Source organism: Carassius gibelio, chromosome A4 (assembly GCF_023724105.1).
Source record: "Carassius gibelio isolate Cgi1373 ecotype wild population from Czech Republic chromosome A4, carGib1.2-hapl.c, whole genome shotgun sequence".
Lineage (NCBI taxonomy): Eukaryota > Metazoa > Chordata > Actinopteri > Cypriniformes > Cyprinidae > Carassius > Carassius gibelio.
In genome coordinates, this window is record NC_068374.1 from 35,738,250 (window position 1) to 35,755,749 (window position 17,500).

At 31.8% G+C, this 17,500-nt stretch overlaps 1 protein-coding gene across 2 annotated transcripts in view; it reads right to left on the bottom strand.

Moving 5' to 3' along the window:
• Positions 1 to 16,179, bottom strand: part of LOC127979717 (glutamate receptor ionotropic, kainate 2-like) — a 37,349-nt gene extending 21,170 nt beyond the window's left edge. For both annotated transcript variants that reach the window (XM_052585347.1, XM_052585343.1), the window contains exons 1-4: positions 15,609 to 16,179; positions 7,771 to 7,938; positions 5,283 to 5,540; positions 1,149 to 1,330 (exon numbers count right to left, since the gene is read on the bottom strand). In XM_052585347.1, the coding sequence (XP_052441307.1) occupies positions 1,149 to 1,330; positions 5,283 to 5,540; positions 7,771 to 7,938; positions 15,609 to 15,747 (747 nt within the window). In that variant the 5' untranslated portion in view covers positions 15,748 to 16,179. The remainder of the gene's footprint in view (positions 1 to 1,148; positions 1,331 to 5,282; positions 5,541 to 7,770; positions 7,939 to 15,608) is intronic.
• Between the last annotated feature and the right edge of the window lie 1,321 nt (positions 16,180 to 17,500).

Sequence of the window (17,500 nt, forward strand, 5' to 3'; positions counted from 1 at the left end):
CGCCTCTCCTCAGGAGACCGGTCTCTTCCCCGTGCATGCACACTGGTGTCCTCGTGGGTCCAGGAAGGGTGCGTTGAGGGACTCCCGCGCCACCAAGACGTGAGCTGCCGGACCCGCGATCCGGAAGGGAACCGCACCCGTATACACGGCCGACGGGCCAGGATGCCGGGCCGTCCATCCCCTACCAGCGCCGCGGCCGACGAGAGAGATGTGGCCGCTAGATGAAGCCGCCGCCCCTCGCGCCCCGGACCAAGGAGGGGAGCGCGTGCGGCCGCCGGACTCCGCCCCTTACCTGGACCCTTCCTCGATGAACACTGCCCGACCTACACAAATCCCGCAGCACGACGAGGACACCAGATTCCCTGTTATTTTGGACACTTTCCCCCTTTGGCCACTTTTATTCCCTTTGTTTTATGATTTCTGTTAATAAAAGCCTCTCCGAGGCCTGACGCCACGCCCACTGTGTCTGTCTTGTGCTCCTCCCGTGACATTACGTTTTTATTTCTTAAGTAAATTTTATATTTAAGACAAGTTGGAGGCTATCCTACAACTTTAAGAGGTTAATTAACATGATTTTTAAGTTTTTTTCAGTAATTAAAATTGTTCTTAAGTTTTGTCTTTAGAACAGTATTGAGAAAAAACATGAGAATAACAAACATTCTTAATGTTTTGGGAATACAAAATATATTAAGAACTTCTATTCCTTCTATTCATACTTCTATTTCTATTATTTAAACATTTTCTAAGTTTGCAAGAAATGCAGTTCTCAAGACATTCTCAAAATTGTTCTGAAGTGGATCGCACTTTTATTAAAGAAGAAAATGTTAGATTTCTCTAAGAACTTAAATTTTTGATAAATTCACACTTAAGTGCATCACACTTTTACTTTTTTTAAAGAATTTTTTAGATTTCTCCAGGATGTTTTTAAGAAGTGCAAGATTTCTCTTTAGAACAATCTTGAGAAAACCGATCGCACAATGAACACACAAAATGTTCTTAATTTTAAAGTTAGAAAATTAGAGGTAATTGATTCTTGAGAATTTGTCTTTTTTAGAGAACCCAAGGTCAGTCTCAGCGCAGATATTAAAGAGACCTCGTGTGAGTTTTCAAAGGCAGAGCTCTCTGAGAGTCGTGAGAAGCTCGCTCACCTGTTTGAGGATCCAGCCGGCCATCTCATGACTGCAGTCGAAGATGACGTGGAACTCCTTGGCTTTCTTCATCTCTTTGAGCAGAGGTTTGGCGTCCTTGGTGTCGGCGGAGAGCTGTCGGATCTTCAGGCGGATGTTGTATCTGGACGGAGCTTTAATGAGCTCCTGCAGACGGATGAGGCCTGTGGGACACAACAGAGCACTACAGCAGATCTGCACATCCCACAAACACACTGTGCAGCGCTCGACAACCTATGGACTCACACACGACTCACACAAGAAATGCATGTTTGTTTATGATGGAAAACAGTTGGACAACTCTAAAAACCCCTGAGCTCATTAACACAGGACTGCCCACAAACTGACCTGACGAGACGTGAGCTTTGAGAGCTGTGAATGAGATGACACGATCAGACGAGTGTGTGTAGGAGTGTGTGAATGAGTAAGAAATGAGGTTTGTCTGGCTTGTCAGATGTAGGTGTTCTGCGATTTTTCTTCTAGATGAAGCTGTGTGGGTGAATCACAACAATACATCTCCATCTTCAACCCTGATCCCGGACGAGCCCCCTTTAATGAGAGATTTTTAAGTCCTGCATCAGCTCACATCTCATTCTCAATGTACAGAACACAATATTTTGCATTTTTATATATGTTTTAATTATTTAAATAGTTTTCATGATAATTCGACACATTTAAATAATCAAATCTCATCGTTGTAATAATTTCTATAATTATATTTATATTATTATTTATAAAATATATAACTATGAAATAAAATAAAAACATTTTTAAAAATTGCTAATATTTATTATATAATGTTTATTTAATATTGTTATGAACCCCTGTTTTGCTCCCTCTCTCTCTCTCTCTCTCTCTTTACCCTGATCCCGGACGAGCCCCCAAAAGAGCGAGAGAGCAGGGGCTCATAACAAATATAATTATTAACTAGTTATATAATTTAATTGATATTAATGAATATAAAAAAGTATATTTTAAATAATATGTCATTATTTTCTCACATGTCTGTAATGGGAATCTGGGTGGAAAATGTTCTTAGTTGTCAAATTCTAATATAAAATTACTGACTATTTATATAATTAATATTAATAAACATAAGTAAAATATTTTATGTAAGATTTCTGTATTATATAATTAATTCATATTTATATCATTAATAATTTTGCAAACATTTATTACAATTATAAAACATAATATGTGGCTATTTATACAATTAAATTTATATGAATAAATTAATTTATATATATATATATATATATATATATATATATATATATATATATATATATATATATACACACACACACACACACTGGATGTCAAATATATATATATTAATGAATAAATTACTGTGTATATATATATTTTTTCCAATTAAATGAGTATCATTAAAGATATTGATTAATATTTTATATATTTAAATAAACAATTTAAACAATAAAAGTCTTTAACTTTTACAATAAGATCATTGTAGTATGTTTTAAACCTTTAATACTCTAAAACCTTTATCACTTTATTACAGTAACAAGGAACAAGATTGTGCATCATGAGAATTACTAACAAACTCAAAACCTTAAACATCTGGAGAAATAAAAGCAATGAGAAATTGAGGGAAATTAGCTTCAATCTCCTGAAAAAAAATGTTTTCCTAAAATCCTAAAATCGGCTTAGTTTTCATAAGCAACATCCAATTTTGTTTCGGTTTTGAGGGGAAATGTGATCTAGGAGTAAGATTTCATGGGATTTACTTGTGAATATTTCATCCTGTGCAATTGTCTTCACAGTCTATCAGACATAGACGGCCCTGGATCTCTCACACACACACACACACTCTCACACACACACAGACACACACACACACTCGCGGCGCAGTAACATCAGTGTCTCAGTGAGTATTTTGAGCAGGTTTAAAGTGTTCAGATCACATGTGTGCACATGTCGCTCCGCTGGGACCGTCTCTCTGCAGCAGAGCATGCTGGGATACTCAGAGGGAAGGGCTGCAGCGCTTCATGTGACCTTAACAACGGTAACTAATGGTCGCCTGGCAACCGTCGCCTCTGGTACTCGAGGGGAGATCGAGGACTTTAGGAAAAGATGCAGTAAAACACCACACATCACTCACACAGAGACATGACACGAGTGCTCTTATCAGATAGAAAGATTAATGTCACAAAACCACTCACAAACGCCAGCAGCTTTTATTTTTTATACTTTTATAAATACATTTTTCATGATATTTTTAGTATTAGTAGTAATTAAATAACTAACTTTATTTTTTGTTTTTTAGTAAGTCATGTTTATTCCTTGACTTTTAGTATTTATTTATTTCCAGTTAGTAATTTTCAGTGCTTTTAATCCGTTGTTTTTTTTTTTTTTGGTAATTTTCATTAAATTTTTTTATATTTTTGCTATGTCATGGTTTTTATTTAATATTTATATTTAGGTTTAATTCATTTTTATTTCAGTTTAAGTATTTATTTCAAGTTAGCAATTGCATTGCTTTATATACTGTTATCGTTTTTATTAATATTTTGAATAACCTTTTAGTTTTTTATTTTCATGTTAGTTTTTGTAATTTTATTTTGCTTTTGATCTTTTATTTATTGATATCAGTCTTAGTTTTAGTTTTTTATTTATTTATAGCTAGTTATTTTAGTGCCTTATATACTACTGTCATTTTTATTCAAGTTTTAAATTAACATAAAATTATATTATATTAAAAATATAAAGCTACTTTAATTCAATTTAGTAATTTAAGTGCTTCTGTCATTTAGTTTAATAATTTATTCAGTATGTATTTATTAATTTCCAGTTAGTTATTTTAGTTTTTTAATTTTAATGTTCATTTACAGTCTAAAAAATGTCCTGTTAAATTTACATACAACACTGACTGACATTTAAGCATAAATTAATATATTAATGGCTGCCAACAGCGGGAGCCGTCACTGAATCCCTAATTAAAACAAATGATTCCAGCTCCTGGTTTGATCCAATTTGTGTGATTACAGGCAAATGCTCGGAGAAGGTAATAAAATCCCTTCGATTAATTAGAATAGACTAATGAGGAAATCACTGCGCTGAGATTTACGTCCACTGTCTAATCTGTTTCTGTGCTCATACTAGTCAAACTGGTTAATCAGTCTAATAAACTAGTCTAATTACTCACTCCAGCACATTATGTATAATTATTATATAATTTTGTTTATGCATAAAACACCCAGATGACCCACTGGGTTGTTGACAAATGGACATGTCTGTCAACTGTTTCTTTTTATTTATTTAACACAACGATTTTAGGTTAAAATTTACATATGCATAATGAAAAGTTTATTTTAAATCCAGTAAATAAAAATATTTTTTTATTTAACTAGTTCATTTTAAATGGTCTTGCAAATATTTACATTTTGAGTTTCATTTATGCAAATATTAATTTTTTTTACTTACACATTTAAATTCTTGATTATTATTTACAACTGTTTGTTTTTGATTTACAAATAGTTATGTTTTTATTTACAAATAATAAAATTTGTGACTTATTTTCAAACATTATTTATATAAAAATGTTACGGTTTATTTATATATATTTGCATTTTTTGTTTTTATTTACAATTTCTTTTAAATTATTATTTACACATTTACATTCTTGATTATTATTTACAAATGTTTACATTTTTGTTTTTTATTTACAAATAGTTACGTTCTTAATTATTATTTTAAAACAATTATATTTTTATATATAGTAAAAAAAATTAATATTTGCATTTTGATTTTATTTATAATTTTATACATGATTTAAATTTTGTATTTATATACAAATATTTGCATTCTTAATTTTTATCATTTATTTATTTATTGTTTTTTTTTTTTTTTTGGTCTTGCATTGCAACAAATTCATTTCTAAAAATAAAAGTTATCCAAAGTTCAACTCAAAATGACACAAAATTGATTTAAAAAAAAATTATATGATGAAATATTTCTGAGATGATATCCGTGTGATGTAAACATGTGATTATTGTCACGTACTGCGTGGTTTGGTGTATGTTTATTAAAGAGCAGTATGCAGCATGCAGTGTTTTCGCTCGTGTTCATCTGTGTCTGTGATTGGCTGGTGCTCACCGGTGCTGTCGTCATACACCACCGTCACCATCCTCCACCTGAAGAAGTGCACGAGGTCGAGTATGGCCCGGCTGAGCGAGGAGAAGTCTGGATACAGACTGATGTAATATGAGTCTCTGTTATCAGACACCTGGTGCTTCCAGCGCGTCTGTATGTGAGGTACGCCCAGAGCGTTCGAGATCGACTGCACCGCATTGGCTGACGAGCTGTGGGAGGGGCCAAAGATCGCTGCCACGCCCAGGGACAGCTGCTCGCAGGCTGTGATTGGACGATAAAACAACATGGAACCAATCAAATGCTGCTCGCCAGAAAACAGTTTGACATAAATAGTAATAATCATCTTGATCTTTTTCAAACATTTACATTATTGAAGTTTACCTACTAATATATATGTTCTTGACTTTTATTGAAAATATTTAAAGTATACATTTAGTTTATTATTTAAAATTACTGACTTTTTTTTTTTTTACAAACTTACATTTTTGTTTTCATTTCAAAATATTCACAGGTTTTTATTTAAACAACTTTTAAATTCTTGATTTTAGTTTACAAACATTTGCATTCTTGACTTATGAACAGATATTTAAATTTTTATGTACAAAACACTCTTTGTTATGAATCATATATATATATATATATATATATATATATATATATATATATATATGTTTTTATTTACAGATGTTTTTTTACATTCTTGACTTTTACTGACAAAGATTTACAGTACAATTTTAGTTTTTTTTTGTTTTGTTTAAAATTATTGATATTTTTCGTTTGTATTTCAAACAGTTCTGTTTTTGTTTTAATTTAGAAATATTTACAGATCTTTGCTTAAACTAATTTGAATTCTTGAATTTTATTGTTATTTTACCAACATTTACATTCTTGGCTTATTTACAAATATTTTAATTTTTATTTACACATTTAAACATTTTGGTTATTTTAAATTTTTACACTTTTGATTTATAAATATACATTTTGTTCTTTTTAATTTACAAATATTTCCATATTTGGTTTTCATGTTTGGTATTCAGTAAAACTTTGGCATTAGTGATTTTATTCACATATATTTATATTTTTTACTTTTTTACTTACTTTCTTGTTTTTTGTTTACAAATATTTACATTTCTGTTTTTATTTTTTAAATATTTAAACATTTCTGTTTACAAATATTTTGATATTAACATTCTTGATTTTTGTTTACATTTTGTGTTTTTATTTAGAAATATTTACATTTATTGTTTTTATTTAAATTTCCGTTCCTTTAACTTGGACTCAGGTTTTCACACAAAGCAATCATACATGACTTAAGTATAACTGACTCAAGTTAATTTTATTTTTATTTATGTTTTTATGTATTTTTTTGTACGCTTTGTAGTTCTACATTTCAAATCCCCATCCTCTCATGTTGTATTTGGATTGACATGATGGCAATTTATTCCAGCATGCTCTCTGAATAATAAGTGTAGGCATGTTTCTCCCTCCCTTTCATGAGATTTCTGCTAATAACAGGTTTTTCACAGCAGTCGAGGTCACTAATGCATGTATTGAAATCATGTGCATCTGTTTTCTGTGCTTAAATAGCATGTTCTCCGACAGCAGAAGTGATGCTATTTCTCCAAACTGAGTCCAATTTCACTTTTCATTCCAGCGCGTATGAAAGCAGCCTGAGAAAAAAGGGTCATTAAAATTACAAATGAGGCCAGCGCTGAAGCTTTGGGCTTGAAATGACAAAGCACAGAAAAATAGGGCAGTTTGGGAAAGAAAAAAAGAGACGGTTTTCAGGAAATACATGAATGTTTAAACGCGCTTGAGCTGAGAAGAAAACACTTGTGTGTTTGCAGTCTGTTCACTCACCTACAAATATTTACATTCTGAGATTTTATAAACAAATATTTACTTTATTTGAAAATATTTACATTTACAAATATAAATTCACAAATGTTTAAATTGTTGATTATTTACACTTTGGGTTTTATTTGCAAATATTAAAATTATTGTGATTTACAAATTACTTTTGTATTTTATTTAAGATATTTACTAATATTACAAATATTTACAATTAGTTTTTTGTTTTTCAAATATTTACATGTTTAATTTTTTATTTACACATTTAAAAATTTTTGATTATTTAAAAATATTAAACAGTTTTATTATCATTTACAAATATTTGCGTTCTTCATTTATATTGTGAAATATTTACACTTTTTATTTGTATTTATGAATATTTGCATTCATTTATATTTTGAAATTTACATTAAATTTTATGTGCTAATATTTAGATTATTCCTTTGTATTTACACATATTTAAATGTTTGATTTCATTCACAAATACTTACATTCTTCATTGGTAAAATTTCTAAATATTTGCCTCAGTTTGTGTTTACGAATATTTACATTGTTAAGTACTGGTTAGATAAAAAGATAAGATCATAAGTTCAAATGTGTTTTGAGGCCAAACGCTGGTGTGTTTTAGCAGCTCTCTCACCCTTCCTGGAGGCCTCGAAGCTGTCGAACACGTTGATTCTCTGGATGTCGTAGGTCAGTGTGGTGTTGGGCAGAAGTGTTCGGTTCCTGTTGATGGTGTTCAGAGCGAATTTAAAGGCCAGCTCCTCGGGTCCGGACGGGCCGCTCTCTATCGACTCAAATATCCCACCTGCAGACGGACAGGAGAGATTCAGTTTCATCACACACACACACACACTCACACACACAGTGAACACACACAGCATCTGGATCCAAAACATCAAATTAACGGAGAAACTCAGAGTGAGACGCAGCTTCAGTTAAACATCTGGAGCAGGATTTGCTTTCACTGACACTGATCCACATCATCTCTCTCATTAGAGTTAACTAAAACTACACAATAAAATAAACTTTAACTGAAAACTTAAACTTTATTATTTTAGCTTTCAAAATTTATCATTTTAATTTAAAGAGCCACACAGATGGGAAATCAAAGATTACCTGTATTACAGTGTATGATGTAGCTGTCCATCAGTGTAAACAATGTGCAAAGTAATTAAACCAAAAAGTACACGATTTATAAAGTTATTGGCTTCTAAAGTAAGGAGTCGACTCTGAATCGCTGAAACGAGTCGTTATAGATTTCAAATCTTTTGCCCATCTCTATGTACGTCACTAGAATTGAGGTAATTTTAAAATGATATTTTGACAAAATGACCATGTTTTTTTTTAACCTTGGATGGATTTAAACCTAATGTACAGGACTTATAAACAGTGATAGGAAGCTTAGAATTTTCATCTTACTGGCTCTTTAAGTTGATACTACAATAACTAAAACCAAAATAAAATACAAATTAATTAAATATATATGTAGAAATAAAATAAGTGACAAAATAGTCCAATAAAAACCTAATCGAAATATGAATAAAAACAAATTTTAATACCATGTCATTTTAGATTCACTTGTATAATTTGTGCAATTTTCCAAAATAAATGTTCTTAATGAAATTTTTATAAAATGTCTAAATACATTTTAAAAGCCTGATATAAGTGTTTTCATTATTTTCAACAATATGTAGAAAACATATATGTAAATGTAATAAATGTAAAATAAATCTATACATTTAATTACACACACACACACACACACACACACACACATATATATATATATATATATATATATATATGTCTATATATGCCTGCTTATTAATATTTTACAGCAATACAAAGAAAAACTTTCTAAATAAACTTAGAAACAAATAGTAAAAATATATGTGAAATGTAATGTAAAAATAAATGTACTAAAATAAAAATATTTGTTTGGAGAAGATCGTGTAGAATCAGTTGCATGCAAAATATTAATGCAAATGCATAATTTTAAGCTTTAGGTCATTCAGATAAATTAATTATTTGCTATATTTTATATTTATACAATGAACTGAATGTCAATTTAGCAGATGATTTGTGATCATCTAAATCACTGGATGCAGTCTTTATACTCTAGTTTAGCTAGGCCAACAGGAGATTTGTGTCCAGTTTGTCGCCTCTTTATGTAAAGATTGGTACAGTAGATGCTCAACTGTCCAGCATCTGGAATCTGCAGCAGGAGCTAAAGAGTGTGTTACTGCAGCCTGAAGAAACAACTGCAGAAGAGCTGACAGGAGCTAAAGACACACACACACACACACACACACAGAGCGAGAGATACGTAAGGCAGATCGAAGAGAGAAGATCCATCTTCACCTGTTCTTTCATTCTTCTCTTTCATCTCTGGAGCCACTCGTTCTCTTGTTCTGTTTCTGATCACTTCAAGATGATTGCATTTCAGTTCTTCCCATTTTACTGTCTATTCCATTCCATTGGTTAAAATCATCTGCTAAATGACTAAATGTATTTACACATTTTAACATTGTTTATTTATATTTTCAAATTTTGACTTACTTTCACTAAAATACACAAACAGATCTCTTCAGGCTGAACAGCTTTTGCACTGCATCTCAATAACCCAACAGGAAGTCAGCTATTGTGGATTGTTTGAAAAATGCATCTCTGGATTGTGATATACTCCTCTTAGGGTTTTCGTCTGATTGCCACCAACTCAGTCAACGTGATGTCAAGTTGACAGGTTGGATGTGGCGAGCCGATGAGAAATGAGATAACTTTTGCACACAGTGTCTGATTTCAATCAAACTTCAGTAGTTTGTTCTCGTATGAAGCCGATGACAAAAATGTGACTTTTGGGAGTCAAAGAGTGTTCTGTTTTTAAATTGCTATGAGATAAGTATTTTATGCTTATGCAATATATTTTTATAAAATTATTTTACAAATGCTTATAGATCAGTAAAAGTTTTAAACATTCCACCCTCTCCTTGTCTGTCTGTTTGTGTGTGTGTGTGTGTGTGTGTGTGTGTGTGATATTCTAGAGTAACCCTTTCATTGCTGTGACTCAACAAAAAAAGGGTTCCTGTAAATACATGTGCACTGTTTTCCTGATGCGACTGGGCTTGGGCCCGCCATCGCTGCTTGCAGCTATATTTAGATTTGTATTTTTATTTACAAAGGTTTAAATATATCCTAGTTTTTATTTTCATTTACAAATATTTAGTTTTTTGTATTTTTATATTTATGTAATTTATGTTTTTATTTACATATAGCATTTTTATTTATATTTAGCTTTTTATTAAATACATATATATATTTTTTTAACTTCACATTGGATAAAATCATCTGCTTTAAGATTGCAAAATAGCCCAAAATACATCTGAAATAATCTGCATGAAACATCCCATTCTCAGTAATACATGTCGCTTCTGACCACATCTGACCGTGCGCATGTGGATAATGGACTCAGATCATCCACGAGGGTGTGAATTATTGAGGAAATGAATTATGCAAGTGAGATATGGAGATTCGCCAACATGGGAATACCTGACTCTTCTGCATTAACTCACACAAAATTCATAATGAAAAGCACGAGGATGAGTGCGACACAAACCCTGTTTGTGCTCTGAAGGATCATTATTCGTTCCTGGTGAATTAGAAGTGTTAATGTGTGAACGTGAGACGGCAAACAGATCCTTGTGAATGTGCTAATGATACATTACAGACGCACACTGTGATTAGAGTCGCTGAGTAAACACTTTAACATCTAAATTATTGCTCTCAGACACAAAAACAGACCCAAAATACGCACTAGTCATCATGCGCTGAAATGAGCTCAGATCATTGAGAAACGTTTGAGCTCGTACTGAGACCTTTGGTTTGATTCAGTTCTGCATGAATCCATGTTTTTAAATGAATGAATCAATGACTCGCTCGTACAGGAGACCCAGTGAGCGGTTAAAGATCTCTTATATGATCGTTCACTGGTTTTCAGTGTCAGCGGCTCATCTGCAGCGTTTCTCTCTCATTACATCTCTGTGTGACTGAAAGTGACACCCGCAGGAAACAGATGGAGACCCGCTTCTGCTGTTCACACGGAAATACCTCTTAATCAAGCCACGGAGAACACACACACACACACACTCATACACCTGTGTGTGTCAATCTGAAAGACATTTAGAGTCACACTGCTGCTCAAAAAGCATCTGTACACATATAAATGTCTGAAGTAAATCACAACATATCAAATCAAGTTCCACTGATTGAAAATAAAGATGCATGAACACACTTTAAAATCAGAAAAACTGCTGAAACACTAGAAGACAGTCCGTTTTTAATGTTTCTAAAAGAAGTCTATTTTGCTCACCAAAGCTGCATTTATTTGATTAAATACTGCAGTGTGACTTCTGCAAACTTTAGTTCTCAGGAGGATAAACTCCGTCTACTGTACGGACATATTACAGCTGAATTTGTAATTATAATAAAGCTGTTATCCTGCTTCAGTCTGTGTGCTGCTAAAACAGCCTCGTCGAGCCGTGAGCAAAGGTAAACCGTCAAGTCTTTGCTCAGGGGAAGAGCTTTTATTCTGCACAAAGCAGCAGTTCTCAGATCAGTTTTCAGAGGATATTACAGTGGTGTTTCATCTGCACTTACTCCTCAGATCAGCCCAACACTGACACACGATCACAGAACAGCTTTCATCTCAGCACTGTGGAGGAGAAACTGCTGAGATGTGTGAGATGCTTTCAGTTCACTCTCATGCGTTTGAACGGATGGATATCGCTGGTCGCGTTTGAACAATATTCATACTTTTGCATGACTTGTTTTCACAGCGGAGAGATCTATGCTAATTCTAAACCATTTGAATAAATGCAAATTCAAAAATATGATTATTTAAATATATTTAAATAGATGCAAATAATTAAAATAAACTATGCCACAATGTTTTAGTACTGTTTTATGCATGAATGACAAATATGCACCACAATAAATTATTTTTATATGCAATTCAAATACATAAATCTTAACTAACTATTCTAATAATTGCGGTAAATATTTTGTATGTAAATAGTTTTTAAATGTTTGTATTTGTGTGCTTGTGTAATTTTTATATTATTAAATAGATTTAATAATATAATCAACTATATCATTGTTTAGGTTTAATTTATGTGTATAATTATAAGAAATTATTAAATACAATATCATGTAATTTACATAACAATATCTAAATTGTATGTTATTAAATATAATTTTATTTTATAATTTATCTTTAGTATTATATAGTTTACATACAATTTATAATTCACATTTATACTAATTCATGAGATTTAATAAAATTTGTTTATCAAATCTAATTTGTAAAAATTATGTTATTTATAATTTAAAAATCACATTATGATTAATATTGTATAATTTATATATCAGTTAAAATTTATATTTAAATATTTGGTGATAATATTTAATGTAATATTTTATTTAATATATATAAAATGTATTTCTTAAAGAATAATTATTATAAATGTGTGTTGGCTCTAAATCTGTGTGCAGCGCATGTTAATATCTGATGGATTTCTGCTTTGTTCTTGAAAGCTCTATTTGTATAATTAAACTGAGAAATGTGTGATTTAAGTGTGTTTTATCACACGTTTGAGCTCATCTTCATCAACACCTGAAGATCTAGAGGAGATTCTGCTCGATTTACAGCGTCACCATGCATTAAACACATCAAACTGACTGGATCTGACATCTGAAGACAATAAAAGCCAAAACCCACACGAGACGAGACCTAAGAACCAGCAGTGTCCTACAAATATAACTACAACTGATGAATTCATTCTGGTTTCTTCATGTCATTTAAAGTGTCAGCATAGAGCATTGTTTATTTTGACTTGCAATCATATATAATACAATTATTAAAATTATAATTAAAAAACATGTACCAAGTGGTTTACTTTATTAATTTGAGAATTAATAATATAATATAATATAATATAATATAATATAATATAATATAATATAATATAATATAATATAATATAATATAATATAATATAATATTATATTATATTATATGAAAATGTATAATATTTTAATATTAATTTAAATAAATAATACAGGGTTAATTAACTAAAACTATTTGAAACAATTATTAGCTGGAATAAAATAGAAACATTAGATAAATACAATTAGAAAAATCTTAAAGTTGAAGTACTAATTTTAATAAGTGGAAATAAAACTGAAATAAACGAAACCTTTAAAAAAATCTGAAAAGTAATAAAAATTATAAAAAAATAACAAAATGACTAAAAACTTAACTACAATTAATCTTAAAACTTGACATCGGAATGATCACAAACCCTCCTCAGATACAAAACACAATGCATATAATTAAATGCTCGTTTAATTTCTTTTTTTTTTTCATTTATTATGGATTTCAATCTTATATTAATAATTTAAATTCAAATTACATTTTTTATATTTTAATTTGTATTTCTCATTATTTATCATTTAATTCCAATGCAATTTTAATTTCAAATATTTTTATTTTAAAGTTATTATATAAATTATTACTGTTTTTTTATGTTAGCAACAAACATTTGGAATCCACTTGCCACATGCTTCACATTATTTTTAATTACATTTAATATTCACTAAAATGTAGATTTTAATGTCTAATTGTTTTTTTTAGCTTACATTTATAATTTATTTAAAAGTATATTTAATCTTTAATTACATATCATTATTATATGTAATAATACAGTTTTTATTCAAATACAGATTTAATTTCAAATTTTCCTTCTTCCAATAAACATTTAGAATCTACATGCATGCAAAAATAAATAAAAAATATATAATAATTTATACAATAACATGCTTACACATCAAGATTCAGTCACCTGGTGTAAAGCATTAACTCCAGCTCCTCCAGGGTAAAGGCATCAGTTAAGAGAGTAATGAGTAATGATCGATCAATCTGCAGCAGTGCTGACTTGAATCTGAAGCTTGAGTGAACGAGGGATCTGTCAGTAAACGAGTGTCATCTGATGCATATATGAGACTGATGGATGAACAAAGATGAACAGAGATGCTGTTCACACAAACAGAGGCTCGCTCCACAGCGGATCTGTGTTTCCTCACAGCGGAGCGGACGCGTGCGGACTCTTAAACACACACACACACACACACACACACATCACAGACACACACACACACACTCACACACACAGAGTTTATTTGACATGCACATGCCTGATAGATTCACAATGTTTAATGCAAGAATGAAAACAGTCTAAATATAGTTTGAAATAATCAAGGCATGCTCCACACCGTTCGGCTCTAAATGAACACAAAGCGTAGAGTGTAATCATGTTTTTCATATACACACTGTAAAGAGTAAAGAAACTTTCTCTGTCTGTATATAACAAGACTTCACTATAGTCATGAAGCTGATTTTTGCATTAAAAATATACTTTTATCCTTACATCATTGGGATTGCTGAGCAGTTTTTAATTTTGTACATTTGTGTCATCGGCTGGTTTCCATAAGTTGTGAATTTAATTTAAAATTATAATTTTTCTATTCATTTTCTATTTATTTTTACGCATCACATATAATATTGATTTAAATCATGTATTCGTTATTTATTTAAACTTGTACTTTTTTATTTAACAAATTTAGTTCATAGTTCTCTACTATTGCTTTTAAATGCTATTTTAATTTCTAATAATTTTATTTTAAAGTCATTGTTTTACATTGTGTTGTTGTATTTAAGGCTAATTTACTGTATGATTATTTTTTACTTATTACATTTATTATAAATGTAATTGCATATTTATTTTGTTTTCTATTTATTTTAAAATGTATAAACATGCATTTTTTATTTCTATTTATTATTATATTTCAATGCTAACTTATTATACTTATTATTGTACAAATTATTACAGTATTATTGTAAAAAATGCTAATTTAATGTATTTTTATTTATAATATTTATTATTTATTTTAAATAAATGTAATTTGTATCTTTTTACTTTATTTAAATACATTGAAATTCGAATGATTATTTATTCAAATTAAATGCAAATTAAATCTCTAATATTTTTGCTTTAAAGTCGTTATGATTGTATAAATGATTACTGTATTGTTGTATAAATGATCAGTAAACACTGTGAATGAACTTAACATGTGCGTGCCATAAGGTCATAACCAAAACTGTGCATGACTTTGTATGCTCAAGAAATAACAAGAGTCACAAAAGAAAGCACAACAAATCTGGACTCAATGGTCAATAAATCCGTCTGTGACTAGTTTTGGTAATGTTGTGAAGTATTTGTGTGATTATTGATCTTCACACAGATGTGATTCCGCGAGGCCTGATGGCAGAGACCGTGACACACACACTCTCACACACACACACACACACACACATGAATTAATCAATCGCGGTGACTCGATAAATAATCGATCAGCTCTCACCGAATCTGAGCACGTGCGGCATCCCGCTCGAACCGGCGACGAACATCAGCGCCGTCAGTCTGATCACGAGCCCCGGTAACCGGAGGAAAGCTCCGCTCCTCACCACCACCACCAACACCACCATCATCATCACCATCATCTCCGGTTTCACAAACACGGCTGACGCGTCGGTGCGCGTGACACCATCACGGCATGACCGTCCTGCGGTCCGCGCGCGCGACTCTCCGGTTCACGGATCCGTGTGTGTGCGCGTGGAGACGAGCGGGAAATCCGAGCGTGAGCGGCGGTACTGCACTGCCGCACCGAATCTAACGGGCATCTCACGGAGACTGTGAGTCTGCGCGCGCGCGGGCCGGTGCGCGTTCATTCAGACGAGCGAGCGCGTCACGCACCTGATCGAACGCGTCAGGATGAGCCAGAATACCGCTGCGCTGAACAAAAGTGCCACAGGAAGTCAGAGCTCTGTTCGGGGCACGGTACCGTGATGATCTGATTGGAGGTGTACCGTGGAAATCCTGTGGACGCGTCTCTAACAGCGCAGACGTGATTCAGCACCATGGACAGAGACACATCTTCCGCTTTATTCACTGATCATCATGAACTCACACAGGTTCAGTCCCTTCTGGGGAAAAAACTCAGCTTTTGCCAGAGACCATGCTTTATATTTATTAAACATACTTTTATATTTTAATTGAATATTTTTTTATTTTATTTTAACCTATATAACTTTTTTATAAAAAAAAAAAAAATATGTAGAGACAAATTTCACTGAATTAAATGTAATTTTGAAGTAGATTATTTTTATTTATTTATTTATTTGTAAAACGTGGTCAAAATTTTTTTTTAATTGAACTTTTCTTATATTATATAAATAATACAAAAGAATAAGTTTTAATTTTCATATCTGTCTTCTCTTGTGCTCATGGAATGCATGTGAAAATGTACCTATATTATCTGTTTTGTCAAGTGTTTAGCCGTGAATGCCTTTCGGTTGATGTTGAAGCAATGAAAAGGCATCATTTTCAGCTTGATGAAGACTTATTCAGTGTTTTACTCTCAGTGCTGAACACACAGAGACTGAAAGAGGGCTTTGACTCACTGAGAGATCAACAGAGCGCTTATGAGGCAATCACACACACACACAAACACACACACACAGAGATCTACAGGAGGTCTCTGAGGGATTGACAGTGTGAAGATGCAGATGACGTTTGTCACTCACATAGCTGCACACACACACACACACACACACACACACACACACACACGAATGCACACCATCTGTGGCATTAGCATAATTATGGAAATAGGCAGAGAGGATGTTATGGACCGACGGAACGGGATAACACACACACACACAAGTGACAAACCTTCATTAGTGACTCACTGAAACATTAATTAGATCGATTCATTCAGCTACAGCAATTCATGATAAAAGTGACTCTCTTTATTTATTAATAATTCATTTAATTCATTTAGCTCCTCTGATTCATTTGGAACCATACAGGTGATAGTCTTTTGAATCATTCATTCAGCTGATTCATTTAGCTGAACTGATTCATTTAGGAATGATATAAAGTGTCTTTTTCATAATTTGAGTCTTGCGATTATTCATTCGACCTATTCATTCAGCTACATCATTTTTGATCAATACAAATGTCTTTCTTTACTGATGAGTCATTAAATCAGTCAAACAACCGATTCGTGAATCAGCTATACTGATTCATTTTTGATCAATACAAAAGACTTTCTTTACTGATGAGTAATTGATTGATTCATTCAACTGATTGAACTAGTTTAGCTGTATTGATTCATTTAGAAATTATACAAATGACTGTTTTATGAATTAGCAAGTGAATCATTCAAACAACTGATTCATTAAGCATCACTGA